General features: G+C 39.0%; 1 protein-coding gene across 1 annotated transcript in view; it reads right to left on the bottom strand.

Annotated features, from left to right (window-relative positions):
* Positions 1–1,870: 1,870 nt before the first annotated feature.
* ahr1b (aryl hydrocarbon receptor 1b) overlaps positions 1,871–14,086 on the bottom strand; it is a 42,653-nt gene continuing 30,437 nt past the window's right edge. Inside the window, exons 6-12 of the mRNA XM_079593167.1 lie at positions 13,502–13,628; positions 12,806–12,939; positions 9,785–9,987; positions 9,529–9,638; positions 8,801–8,942; positions 7,103–8,618; positions 1,871–4,107 (exon numbers count right to left, since the gene is read on the bottom strand). Of these exons, the coding sequence (XP_079449293.1) occupies positions 3,946–4,107; positions 7,103–8,618; positions 8,801–8,942; positions 9,529–9,638; positions 9,785–9,987; positions 12,806–12,939; positions 13,502–13,628 (2,394 nt within the window). The 3' untranslated portion in view covers positions 1,871–3,945. The remainder of the gene's footprint in view (positions 4,108–7,102; positions 8,619–8,800; positions 8,943–9,528; positions 9,639–9,784; positions 9,988–12,805; positions 12,940–13,501; positions 13,629–14,086) is intronic.

The following is a 14,086-nucleotide window of genomic DNA, read 5'->3' as shown; positions in this document are numbered from 1 at the left end:
CATCCACTTCTGGTTATTTTAGCTGTACAAAAACGGTCTGTTATGCTACTTGACATTGCAAACTGTAAATAATATAGGTTACCATATTATCTCAATGTATTATTGTAATTATAAACACTTCTCTTTACACGTTTCCAACTCTTGTTTCTCTTCCTCTCTAGCCCCGGGTCACTTCCTCTTCCCATTCCGGTCTTTCTTTCCCTGTCTGGCTCCATCTCCAGGGATCTCTGTTCCCCTCTCTCTACATCTCTGTTTTTGTCTGCTTCTGTTGCTAAGGCTAAAGGGAGACGGAGGAGTGTTAGCATTCCTCTCGAGCGACTGATCATGTCACAAGTGTACAGAAATCACACACCGATACAGAGAAAGAGATTTGTATTATTTAGAAGCTGCACTCCACATGACAACAAAACTATAAACTCGGCCTATATTTTCTCTGCGCTTGCTACAGTTTTCTAGGTAGACTTTAGCATTGGACAGTGCGAGGAACTGACTGAAATTTGGTTTCTTGGTGGATAATCTGTCTTAGCTCGACTCCCATCCGCTTCCTGTGGCACTTGCTGACTTCTTCAGGTGGGAGTTTGTTTAATCTCCTGTGGCGATCTGGCCCACCCCTACATGTTTGTTTGCTTTCAGCCAGCCTTGTTCTTCACACCATGCTAGGTGTGAAAAGGAGCCATTTCGTTCTGTCCGTGGCACGGTCAATACAGACTTGAGGATAAAAGCGCTGAGAGGGAATGTTTGAAAACTGGTGAGGCACATTCTTGAGAGACGGCCGCATTTACACCAAGCCGAGTGTAGCAAAGTTAGACGTTGTGGGAAGAAGGAGGCGGGAACCGTGAACATTCAAAGACTTTAATAATGTAAAATAACCAAACAACAAAACGAAAGTAAAGACAGCAGCCCCTCACGGACAACTGCTGTCACATATATATAAAAAAAAAAAAAAACACAACATAAGTCCAGGCCTGTTCCTCTCTCTATCTTCACTGTCGTCGCTCCACCTGTTTTGCTTCCGCTCCTCCGTGAGAGATACGAGACCGGTGCGTTGCGCAGATGTCGCTCATTATCAATCACGCCACCGGCCTCTCGCCACACCGAGTCTCTCTGGGAACTTGGAACTCTAGGGAGTTTGAACATGAATTTAATTTAAAAGTAAAATAAAATGAGTAATTGTACAGTAATGAGTAAATGGTCATTCCGTAGCAATTTCACCACTAAAAACTGAGAAAATGAACGAATGCTGCTAAACTGTGTTGTAATGATGACTAACGTAGCCGATTCAAAATGTAATCATTCACCTATCAAAAAATTTAGAGCTCTACATAGGCTAGACAGGTTACGCAAATAGTGCTCATGAAGTGAAGAAAGATTTGATTCACAGTTGACAAGTTTTAACATTAGCATGTTGCAAAGCTAACACTCCAATATTTTAAAGTCGTCATGAAACGTAAGTTGCGATAGTCTTTTCTTCCCTATTGTGACCTATATCCGAGTGAAATGCTTCTCAAACGAGAAAAGATGTAGGGCGGGACTTGATTTTGTGCATTGATCATTGTGGTTTGCTATAGGTCGATCTCATGTGAGTGACAGGTTGCTCTCCCATCAGTAAACACTTCAACAGAGAATAGGTGTTGTGGCACGAGAGAGTTGAAGGTATTTTGATTAGTAAGTAATTAGTAATTCCATAAACAATAAAAATAGTTGATTCTGATTTCATGGTGACTCATGGTCGACACTGTGTTCGTCTGAAGGACACACCCATCAATATGTCCCGCCCCAACTTCCTGTTGCAACAGGAAACGTTAGCCTGTGCTGGTAGATGCTGTAACTTCATCTAGGGATAACTACTTGGTTTCAGTAGAAAATAAATACAAATTGGGATCATAGGAAGAGAAAATTAGTTAAATACGTAATCTATGCAAAATTTTAAACCAAGAAAAAATGTCAAATTACAAGATTCAGAAGAAATGATCATGACACCTGTTGTGATTGCACAAATTCTTTAATTAAAGGACCAAATTGTACATTTCAACAAGCAGTCAAATGACAAAAATACAGAACTGCATTTGTACCTATCGTCTCGCCTACTTTCAGTGTGTTAGAATATTAAAATAAATCCAAACGTGATTTAAAAAAAAATCAAACATGGAAAAAACAAACATGGCAAATCATTGACATGGATGACATAATTTCTAAACAAATATTAAAACATTTAAATTCTGGAAAGTAAAATTGACCAGTATGGCACCATGTTCTTTTTTATTTAAAGTGTAAAACTTCTTATTAAAATATACAAACAGAACACATTACCTGAAAAAATAATACAATATTTACTCCAAAAAACATCTCTCTAGAAGCCTACATCTTGTGCCGGAGAAAAAGTAAAACCTGGTTAGGTTGCAGTGCTCTTTAAAATAGTGCTTACAACAATATGAAATACGTTTTTTGACTATTTACAAACTTGAACTCTTTAAACATTTTTGTAAATGATTGTCATATTGTTTTCTCATATACGTGTTAAAGAAATTTGAATCCATAGATGAGCCAGTGGTAACTCTTATAAGAAATGTCTGTAATACAGCATATATATGTATTTTAAAAAGAAACGTAAAAACAAAGAGGCTGGCCTGGAGGTTCATTTTCTCAGTGACTTCATAATACTATAACAATTAACAATTTTATTCATTAAACACCCTGCAGCACCATATTCTTTTTATTCTTTTAACTGCTTTACAATATACTCAACACATTCAACAATGTAAGCTTCCAGAATCTCTTTTCATAGACAAATACCCTGCTCTGGAACTGGTTTTTAAAATGCATTATTGATAAGTTACGAACAACATAGTCTAATGACAAAAGCATAATAATTTGTATTAGTAAACCATGTTAAAAATCGTAATAGTTGGCATGTACAAAGTGATGTACGGTTTTCTCTACAATTGAGACAAATCAAAACAAGTTTGTAATATATTACAAGTTGGCTTGTACAAAATTCCAATTGAGACAAATCAACCAATTAAAGCAATTTAAAGTCAATAGAACATGTACAAGTCAATTGTATGTTAAAATTGTATGACTTTGCCCGATTCTAATTCAAATTATTACGCCTTCGTCGTGAGACTGGGTTGGTTCTGGAATTACTATACACATGAACACCTGTATCTAAAAGGTAAGTTGATTTGTAAAGATGATCTAGAATCATCTTTCCATAATCTAATCTCACAAAATGTAACAGTGAGAAGGGTTCAGATCTACATGTGACATCTACAGAGGAGTCTCACTCTTTTTCGTACTGCTAACTGCTTTATTATTGACATCTCACATATTTTTTTTTTTCATTAAACAGTCGGTTACACCCTTGCTTTGTTCCATAAATAAATATGCATCCCAATCTATTGTTCATATAAACATCAAAGTCATTTACTGCGATTCAGGACAATCAGTTTTGCAAGAGCTATACGTTGCATATACTCTCAACGTGATTTACAGTCACGTAAGCATGATTTTATGAACAACTTGCGCAAATTTGTGCAGCTCGTGTTCATTGAATGAGGCCCAAAGATTGCCGATTGGCGTCAACACACTGACACGTACAGTACATTATGTTCAAACACGCACCTGTTACAGACGGATTATCTCAAATTGTGATCAACTGCATCTGCCAACTGGAAAATGTCCCTACATCTCACACAGCAGCAGTAAATAATGACACTTAGAGAAATAATCCCCCAAAAAATATACATCGGAAATAATATCAATGAGAATACTATCACATTATGTTGGGTGGAGTTTTCGATATTCCAGAGGTCAATCTGGCTCATTTGAATTGAAATTAATGTAATTCAAGTTGGTAAGCAAATCAAGTTTTTTTTTTAAATGTTTTGTTTGACAGTCTTCTCGTGATTGATGGCATCTCTACGGACGGATCTATATTAAGTGTGTTCAGAGGTATAAACCAGTGGTCTGAGGGTCTGGGGGAGGTAGGAGGGGCTCAGGAAGGGGGTTGGGACTGTTGCCGGGTGTGGCCACTGCATTGCCGTTGGGAACCAAACAACTTCCTGAGTAGGCCACACTAGTGGAGTTGAGTATAAAGCCTGTCTCCATCTGAAAACACAAACAAAAACACAAATGTTAGAAGTATTTCGCTAAAAAGCTAGCTAAAAGTGAAAAGGTGCGTTCTCGCTATGTCGTAATTAAGAGATTCCGACTTGTAAAAATCATTTACTTTCGTGTGGAACACGTAATTACAACTAGTAAACTCTGAATTTTCTGAGAGCTCTGATTTGTACCACATGACCGCAGTACCACCTGACTGCTGAAGATTTATTTTGCCATCGATTTGCCAGAACTTCACGTGTTGTGTTTTCATCTCGTATTTACGACATGGTGCGAATGCAGCAAATGTATCTAGCTAAAAAGGTTTGAGTGAATCTCACAAATGAACATTGTCCTTCAAAATGTCCAAAATCTGAATATAAAATGCACCACATGGCTTCTGTTAGGTTAGCTAAACGTGGCTTTTAAGAGTCTTATAGTGTTAATACAGAACAAAAAATCCACAGCAAGCAACCACGACAACTCATTGGCATTAGAGTGACTTCTCTACTTTTGACCTAAATTACAGAGCTCACTTATGCCACTAGCACAGCGGTTGCTTATTTAAGCAGGTTAACGGCAGCTGGACAACAGATGTTGTATTTGGTGGGGTCATTTAAGGTCTTCAAAAGATGCATTTGTAACCGGTCCTACTCAACCCACTCCGAGCAGGGTTCGAACCGGGGTCTTCGGTGTGGGAAGTGCGTGCTAACAAGGACGCTACAGACCGCAGCCACTAGCGTCAGTCGCTAGCATGCTTCTTGAGGCCAGGGGAGTGAGGTTTACATGCACAGCTCTTACTAGCCTACGTACCGTTACACATTCAACAGGATCACATACAGAAACACAAACTAGCCTAATTGCTGTTTTTAGAAGCTAACGCATCAAAAATAACTACATTCAACATGCTAACCAAAGCGTATCTTAAAGATAGACTTTGAAATGCATTCATAAACTTTATAACAGGTTTAGCTTTATAACAGCAATAATTCTAACGCCCACTAATAATTCTGATTCTCGGATTTTTAACATGGATCAACACCGTACAGACAAGACTGGATACTGACCACAAGCAATTACAAGAATAATAGAAAATAGCTTTCAAGAAATTTAACAACTCATTCATTTTTGGTATGGTGCAGGAATGGTGTGCAAATGATAAGTAAAACCCTGGCAAAATCACAGAGCTCCAATAGCTATTTTGCAAGTGCAGTGTTAGTATGCATGAGGTAATGTTGATGCCGGATTGTAGGTCATAGCTGCTCATGCCTGACTGGGCATTTAAGCTCTATTCTCCTTTCAGCTGAGAGCAATGACCCTGAATACAGACACATACCCAAAGCCCAGAATTTAGTACTGGACATAGACATAATTGTCTTCCTTTCTGTCTTGGCTTGCCCTTCCATTGATGATTTACGTCTCTGTTTAACATCCTCATTTCATTATTTCTATCCATATCCCTCTTTTTTTGTCTGCAAAAGTTGCTCACATTTTGTTTTCTTATATCATAACATGCATCTTTAAAAACTAGCCAATAAACAGTGCAAAAGTCACTACCACAATGTCAGGGTGTTGCAGTGCAACTGATAAGGTGTTCTGCATGATTTGTTAGCATGTTGCTAGTTTGTTACTCACAGGCCCAAGTCAAAACAGTCCACTCTATAATAGTCTTTGAGGTCTAGATATGACACTTTCCCTCCTTCAGTCTATGTGATTGTTTCACATGTTTTGGTTATCTGCCAGGTGAAGTGCTAGTGAAGTCTAACTGCTTATAAAAGTAATAGCACCCCTCTTCCTCAACAAGCCACATGATTTTAGATATAATTTATGTCTGTAGCACAAACAACAACGAATGTGTTATGCAACAAAGTTGTCTTAGCAAGCACTGCTTACAATCTACAAAAGACACAATCCCTATATGTGGAACAACAGCATGGTGCACTACATGTGGAAAGGCAAGACTGTCTGGATAAATGAGTGCAGACAGGGGCCCATGGTCTCAGAATATTGCCTGCTGCATGAGCGGTCCTTTTGTGGAGGCTTCTCTTCCTCTATCTCTCCTATATAGCCTTGGGCTCCCCATTTACAATAGACTAGATGCTACAGTTGGCTGCCATCAGTACAGCGGAAAATGCTGGTGGGTTGACCTGGAAGCTTACACTCTTAAGCTGAAGATTACAATCTTAACCACAGTCACCATGATAAAGCAACACAGCAGGCAAAGCAAACATCCACCTGTGTGGGGCCCCACAGCGACTCTCCAGAGACTGACAAGACTTTGTAGGTCTGTCACTGTGCATTATGCAATCTCAGCACATTAGCTTTGACCCATCAGATCTTGGTCTCTTATACAGAGCACAATTAGGTCAGAGTGAGCATTTAGGCCAATGGAAATAAAGAGATAGAAATATGGAGGGGGTGGAGTGGGCCATGTCAGGGTTTAGACCCCAGAATACCCTTAAACTACTATGCTAGACAATCCAAGTTGTCTCAACATCACATACAATGTAAAATGGAATATTGTAAGGGGTGGTTAGTAGGAACCTTACAATTATATGAAATGTTAAAGACAAATTGACACAATTTCTAGTATGTTATCCATCTATACCGAACTTGACAATGTTAATACCAAACAGGGTTGGATAGGGGTTTCCAATCCTCCTACTTGGAGGGCATCCTCCCTGCATTACTCAGACCCAGAAGACCTTGATTAGCTGGTTAAGTGTGTTTCATTAGGGTTAGAGCTACTGCAATACCTTTGGTTTCCCTTATCTTGGTCTTGGAACAAAATTTGTATCAACCAATACATTTTTAGGATTAGGGTCTTGAACAACATTTGTATCAACCATTCATTAACCATCTGAAATCAGGAATTGAGGGTGTACTTAGGGTTGTAGTTAAGGATAAGGTTTGGCTTGTAAAAGTTTAATAGCGATGTTGATCCAGGAGCTTGTCCATCTTGGTTAAATCGCACTGTGCAACTATAGCCTTCTTTAATTCTTACCTTACTGTGTGTGGTGTCATGGGTCAGTTCAGAGCTGTAATCTGTCAATGAGGGAAGGTTTGAAGGTGTGGCTAATCCCAGGATATGCTCCAGAGAGGAGTTCTGTTTGGTATAGGAGGCGTAATAATTGGGTGCGAACTTTGGCTGCTGCTGCTGTTTCTGATAACCCTGTTGATAGGACGAAGACCAGGCCATGGCTGCCTGAAACTGCCCTGCATCCACAGCGGAACTGCTGTTCATTGTAAAATCCACCCCTGCATTGTCAGTCATATTGCAGTCAACATGGGTACCCAATGTTTGTGTGTGTGCCTTTGTGTGTGTGCCATTGGGAAAACAAGGTCCATTTGTGACCAATTGGTCTGTGAAGTTGTATCCATGCCACTGGGGTTCATTGTAGACCCCATTCAGAGGGGTGTCACTATCTTCAACTGTTTTCTGTTTATACTGGAATGGGACAAGCAACTGGCTGTGCTGCCATTGCTGTGGCTGTGCTTTACTAGTTATCTTGTCACCAAGTTGAGAGTTCAAGTTGGCTTGTGTGTGTTCAGAGACCCAGTGACCATTGTGTTCAACTGGTACCGAGTTCACCAACAATGTATCATGCTGGTTAAAAGTAGTAGTCTCAGAGTCTGTTGTAGACACCTGAGGAATTGGCGCCTGGATCCAACTCTCGGTTTTGTGGCAAACCGACTGGCCATTGAGATGTTGCTGCATACGCTGTGAGAGATGAATTATGGGTGCTCTCTGTTTTTGAGGCCAGAAAGGGACGTGGGGAGCAGGTAGTGAGGAAGTAACTTGAGGAGCTGACTCGGAAGCAGAACGTGGCTTAGGGGGTTTAACAGAATCTAATACTGCGGCAGGGTTTTGAGCATCTGTCGAGTCCTCTATCCGGTTCTCCAGTGAGTCGTGGACGTAGGAGAGGATTTCATTGTTGGTGAGAAGATCATTCAGAGATGGTATGTAATCCGGTTCCATCTCTACTTGGATCATCCTCTCATCCAGAAGCAGCAACTCCAGGTCCTCTGCGTTGAGTCCAAGATTTTCCAGGGCACTGAATAGCTCACTGTTAGAGCAGCTCTCCTCAGTTTCCAGGGACAGAGAATCTAATGTTGCCAGTAGTGGGTCAAAACTTGATGGCTCCTGTTTGGAGACTGCAGTTACACCATTCTGCACCGGATTCCAACTTTCATTCTCAGAAGAAGAGAAAGTGCTAGTCTCTCCTTGCTCATTGAAGAGGCTACTGTGGAATGACATTCTAGGCTCCATAGCAGGCTGGCAAACATAAACAGACTCGTCCTGTCTCATCATGGCTCCCAGCAGAGAACTTGGGTCCACATCATCCTTTGAGCTTTTGTCCACCTTGGTCTTTTTGGTTTTGTTGTTCTTGCCTTTGCTCTGAAGGGTGTCGGGGAAGCCGGGCATGGGGTAGCTGATTTGGTACAGCATAGCTTCTCCAGTGGCAAAGGTGAAAGGATGCATAGATCGCTTACTCAAATGCTCTCCGCCCTCTTCTTCTCTGAATAAATGAATAAAAGAACATTGTCAGTGGACATGTAAAAAGTACTTACATCAAACTTTTGCTAATTTGCCATGCTATTTAACAGTTTGAAGGTGAACACTAGCATGCTAATAAACTATTTTGTGTATACTGTTAACATAGAAGTATACATTTCATTTAGATATTAGACTTTTACTTACACAAGCGGCCTCTGGGTGGCAATGATGTAGTCAGGCTTGCCATTTTTGTAGACAAGTCTAGCGTTAGCTTGTACCCATTTCCAACGGTTGTCCTTTGTAAGCAGTCTAAACACAGTCAGGCCGCTTTCTCCAGTCTTGATCACTGCAAAGGACAATGCAACAGTTTGTAAACCCAGATGAAATGTATAGACCAGATCTTTTTCTGCTATAGACTGTTGGTTCTATATTCAATATATATATTCAATACTGGATTTAGGGCTCTAGTTCACATGTCTCTCTGCTCTTATTGATTTATCCAATCTCCTTCATAATCTATGGGATTATGGGAAAACATTCCTCTTCCTTTCTCTTGCTCTGTCTATTTGTCTCTTTTTTCCTTCACTCTTGTGGTAAATCCACACACATCTTGCCCATAAAATTGACATTATCAATCACCTTCTGTGAACCACACTGAATGAGGGGACTGTCACTTGTTCAAGTATTTGTCTAAGCAAACAGGGTTAATGTCTTTTAGTGTCACTATAGTTTATTTTAGACACCAAGCCTTTGGCAACAATGTCAGCATGCATCAGCAGAAAGACAGTTCAACATAGCTGTTTCTGAATCTTAATGGTATTCAGTCAATCACATTATTGGTTAATTGAACTTGAAGGTTAAATTGAACTTTCTTTCTGAATTGAACAATAAAACTCCAAGATGACAAATCTGAAGAAATTGGAATATCTTACTCCTGACATGGTTCTCGGCGCAGTAGAGCATATCGGCTGCATGGATGAACTGATACCCTGAACCTCGAACTCGCAGCTCTGCCTCTGTGTAGCCAAGAACGATTTTACCCCTGAAACACAGGTAGAACCAAAATCAGTGATTTCTGTATCATTTAACATTGTATTACGAAGATGCCGTATAACTAGGATAAACACTTTTACACAGTGCATGTTATTTTATATATATGTATATATTTAAAGAATTGTTCATCATTACTTAGCATCACAGGCCATTGGTGTGAAGTCCAACTTGTGTTTGGTTCTAAAAATCATGTTCTTGGTTCGGATCTCCAGTATGGAAGGAGGCTGTAGGGGCGTTGCTATGGCAAACAGGGCGAGCTGGGGTGGCATTTGGCCTCCGTCATCCAATCGTCTGTTCTGTCCATGCAGGAATTTCAGACGCCCTAGAAGATTCAGGGCCTTAAAGGGGCATACATGAAAACAAACCTTGTTATATCTACTATACAAAACAGCATATATATAGTGAAAAACATCAAAGTGGAATTTTATATTCAAAGAGGATGTATTTAAACTTCTAAAATTAACTTCACAACATCTAAACAAACAAAAAATCATGTTGTATTGCATTTGCATGAATGCACATGTAATGCATATGTACATACACAGCTGGAGCTAATGATTTTGTTGGCATGCCCTTGGTGAACCACATAATTTGTCTCTGACTCAATGTGGCAATAGAGTTCAAGCTAGGTCATCTATCAATAAAGGCTGTACGACCTGTCTAGAATGTGTCATATCTGAATGTTTTCATTTTTTGTGACTGGTTACGAAACCTTACACCTTTTGTTCTGATTGGCGGAGATTATGACATCCACGAGTGAGTATTTTATGTATGTCATCTGTGATTTATTTTGTGTCACCTATAAATATGCACACACACACACACAAAAAAAACACTACACATTTCATGGCTGGAAGGCACTCTCGACAACCTATTTTTCATGTCATTCCTTTTCTGGGTGAGCTATTCCTTTAAAGGAGTAGTTCACTTTCAAATGAAAATTAGCCCATGATTTACTCACCCTCAAGTCATCCTAGGTGTATATGACTTTCTTCTTTCAGACGAATACAACCGGAGTTATATATAAAATTTTTCTTGCTCTTCCAAGTTTTATAATGGCAGTGGATTGCCATCAACAGATTGAAGCTCAAAAACGTGCATCCATCCATCGTAAACAAACTCCAAACGGTTTCAGGGGGTTAATAAAGACCTTCTGAAGCAAAACAATGAGTTTGTGTGAGAAAAATATTAATATTTAAAACTTTATAAAGTAAAATAACTAGCTTTCGGCCAAACGAACATACCGATTTCACTTAAGTGTAAAGCGCAACTTATGCGAGTAATGCGATGTACTGCTGATATTTACGCTACTTCTGACGTTGTAAATTTCGTTGCGTATTAGGGGAAAGTAGACTGCGTATGGCCGTTTGGCCAGAAGCTAGAACTTTACTTTGTAACGTGTTATTTATGATTTCTTACACAAACTCATCGGTTTGTTTCAGAAGGCCTTTATTAACCAACAGGAGCCATTTGGAGTTTGTTTACGATGGATGGATGCACATTTTTAAGCTTCAAATCTGTTGGTTGCAATCCACTGCCATTATAAAACTTGGAAGAACCAGGATATTTTTTTTAAATAACTCTTATTGTATTCGTCTTGAGAGAAGAAAGTCATATACACCAAGGATGGCTTGAGGGTGAGTAAATCATGGGCTAATTTTCATTTTAAAGTGAACTAATCATTTATGGCTTGTACATTTTGTGGCGCCTTGTGCAATACCTGAATTAAAATAGCCCTGCTTATGTAAGGCTACACAACAAATGCCTCATGGTATGTTTACACAAAAAAGTTTAAACGGAAAAGTTTTTCTTTTGCATTTTTTCGCATACAGGCGACACCATTGGCAAAATGATGACATTTACGAAATCTGCGGATTTGCGAAAAAAATTACTAAAAATGCTGTATTCTGCTGCCAGTAGTTGGCAATGCCACTTTGTAAAGAAACACTACGTGCATATAGACTGAACACGTCAAATACGCATGTGCATGACGTTACCGTTTTCACAAATTCGCATTTTTGTAGTTTACAAGTGGACGATAAAAAAAACTTGTACTTTGAAACCCGTTTTCAAAAGTTTGCATTTTTCAGGCCCCCAACATATGGTTGTTGTGTAAATGAATGGCCAAAACGCAGAAAAAGTTGAAAACGGTGTCGTGTAAACATCCACTTGGCAATGACTTCATGAAGTATTCATACAGAGACACGCATTAGTCACATTAGTGACGTCTATATTCAATTTGATGCAAACAAAAATAAGGCTTTCAGTGCGACTTTCCGATTTAGGGGTGTGTCAACTAAATACTGATGGTGGAAGCTAATTGGCCGTAATTGCATTTTCATTGTGAACCTCCCAAGAGAACTGAACGGTTGCATTCTATACTAAGCGGACCAAAAAATAAATAAACGTAATGGAAAAGAGCTTGAGGTTGGTTGTATTTATAGCTCATGCTAATGAATTTCTCTAAGCACACAGGGAGACCCCTGTTAGCTTTCCGCTCCTGACAAGCTACGTGTAGTCATGCTATTCTTAAGGGAGATTGATTCGGTAAAGATGGAATGGAGAGGAAAGAAAGTAAAAGAGAGAGACTGAGAAAAATAAAGGCCAGTGAGTCCAGAGAATCCTGCAGTACTGAGTTTTGCACGCATACAGATATCGTTACTACTGCATTGCCAAGATTAGCAAAGAAAGAGACAGCTGTCTGGCTGGAGAAAATGAATGGGAAAAATATTTTCGGAATAAAGACTGCTGAAAGAGTCAGTGGTCACTGTTGCACTCTATAGCTAAAGCCTGATTTTCCTCGAATTAGCTTCAATTTAGGCTAACTTGATCAGGTTCTTGTACTTCTTGCTGTTTTGCTAATTTTTTCTAGCACAAATCAAAACCTTTTCCCCATGACCCTATTGCTCCTTTAAGAGGGATTACAGAGGTGTTCCAACAATTCTGATCTCTGGCTGCAATCCGACACAAGTGCTAACCTAGATGCTAGCTCACTCTGTAATCTGGAACATCGGGGCTTAGAGACTCTGAATAGCAAGATATATTCCAACATAGGAACATTTTCTAATATTACATTAGCAGGTCCTATGTAGACAACTCACTAGGTTTTTAGAGCAAAAGGAAAGCTTTAGCCCAGCTTAGATGGTTAACACTGACCAGGAATCCAGAGGAATTGTCTAGGAGGCATCGGAAACGACAGACAAAATTTCTCTCCAGGAAAGAGGAGTTTTCTGGAGGCAGCTGGTCAGGGTTGCACATCACCAGAGACATACTTGGGGCAGGATCTCCATCTAAGAGAAACAAAGAAGAAAGACACGCTTTCAGACTTGGTGGCGTGTCTAGAATTTCATCATTGGATTATCCAATGACCACCATTTCTGTTTTTATCCTTTCTGTTCGCTGTTATCCTTAATTAAAATGGACGTTTTAGTGACCATAACATTTATTTTGCAACTCCAGGAGCTTCCACTAAAGGTCAAACCACCCTCGTCTCTCATTTTTAAAAAAAACAAAAAACCCTCTCTTTCATTTTTGGTCACTCTCTTCTTACTCAGGTGCTCTAAACTTATTCATTTGAATATGTCTAAATCTAGGTCTTTTATCAATAATTTGTAATGAGTAATCACATTTTTTGGTTTGCGTCCATCAAGTTCCAAAAAGAAAAAGAAAAAAAAGGAATGAAATAAAACCCCTTTAATTTATAAAACATTAATTCACTGGTTTATCAAAACATAGGCACTGTCACATGGTTATTTAATACATATGCACATTTTCGCTGAGTTTCAAGCTAAATTAACTATATAAAAACCAATATAGAGTGCTACCATGATATAAAATTAAATATTTCCTGACCTTGTGAGGATTCTTCTGTCTGTTTGCTGGTTGGAGGCGGGTTCAGAGCCCAGTGCAAGTTGTGTCTGAAGGCCTGCTGGTCTTCAGTGTGAATGAGATCAAACACATTTTGATGCATCACATCCGTCTGGGTGATCGAGGGACAAATGAAGAGGGACAGTGTGAGAGAAATAATGTTGAAAGGATGCAACATTATTTTATGGGTTTAAAATGTTCAGGGCCAATTACAAATATATAAACTACTATTCAAAATTTGAGATTGATGAGATCTTTTAATGCGTTTGAAAGAAGTATCTTATGCCTTTGATAAAAAATACAGTCAAACTATTATGAAATATTATTACAATATAAAATAACTGTTTTCTATTAGAATATATTTTAAGATCATCAATCATGTAATGCAGAGCTTAATTACTCATTACATCATTACACCAGTCTTCAGTGTCACATGATCCTTCAGAAATCATTCTAATATGCTGATTTGCATTTTAGAATGCATATATTTGGATATATTGTATATAAATATATATACTGTATATATGAGTGTGTATGTATATATACATACAGTATATACACACACATATA

Source organism: Phoxinus phoxinus (assembly GCF_949152265.1).
Source record: "Phoxinus phoxinus genome assembly, chromosome: 20".
In the NCBI taxonomy this organism is placed as follows: domain Eukaryota; kingdom Metazoa; phylum Chordata; class Actinopteri; order Cypriniformes; family Leuciscidae; genus Phoxinus; species Phoxinus phoxinus.
This window is presented reverse-complemented; position numbering and strand designations above follow the sequence as displayed.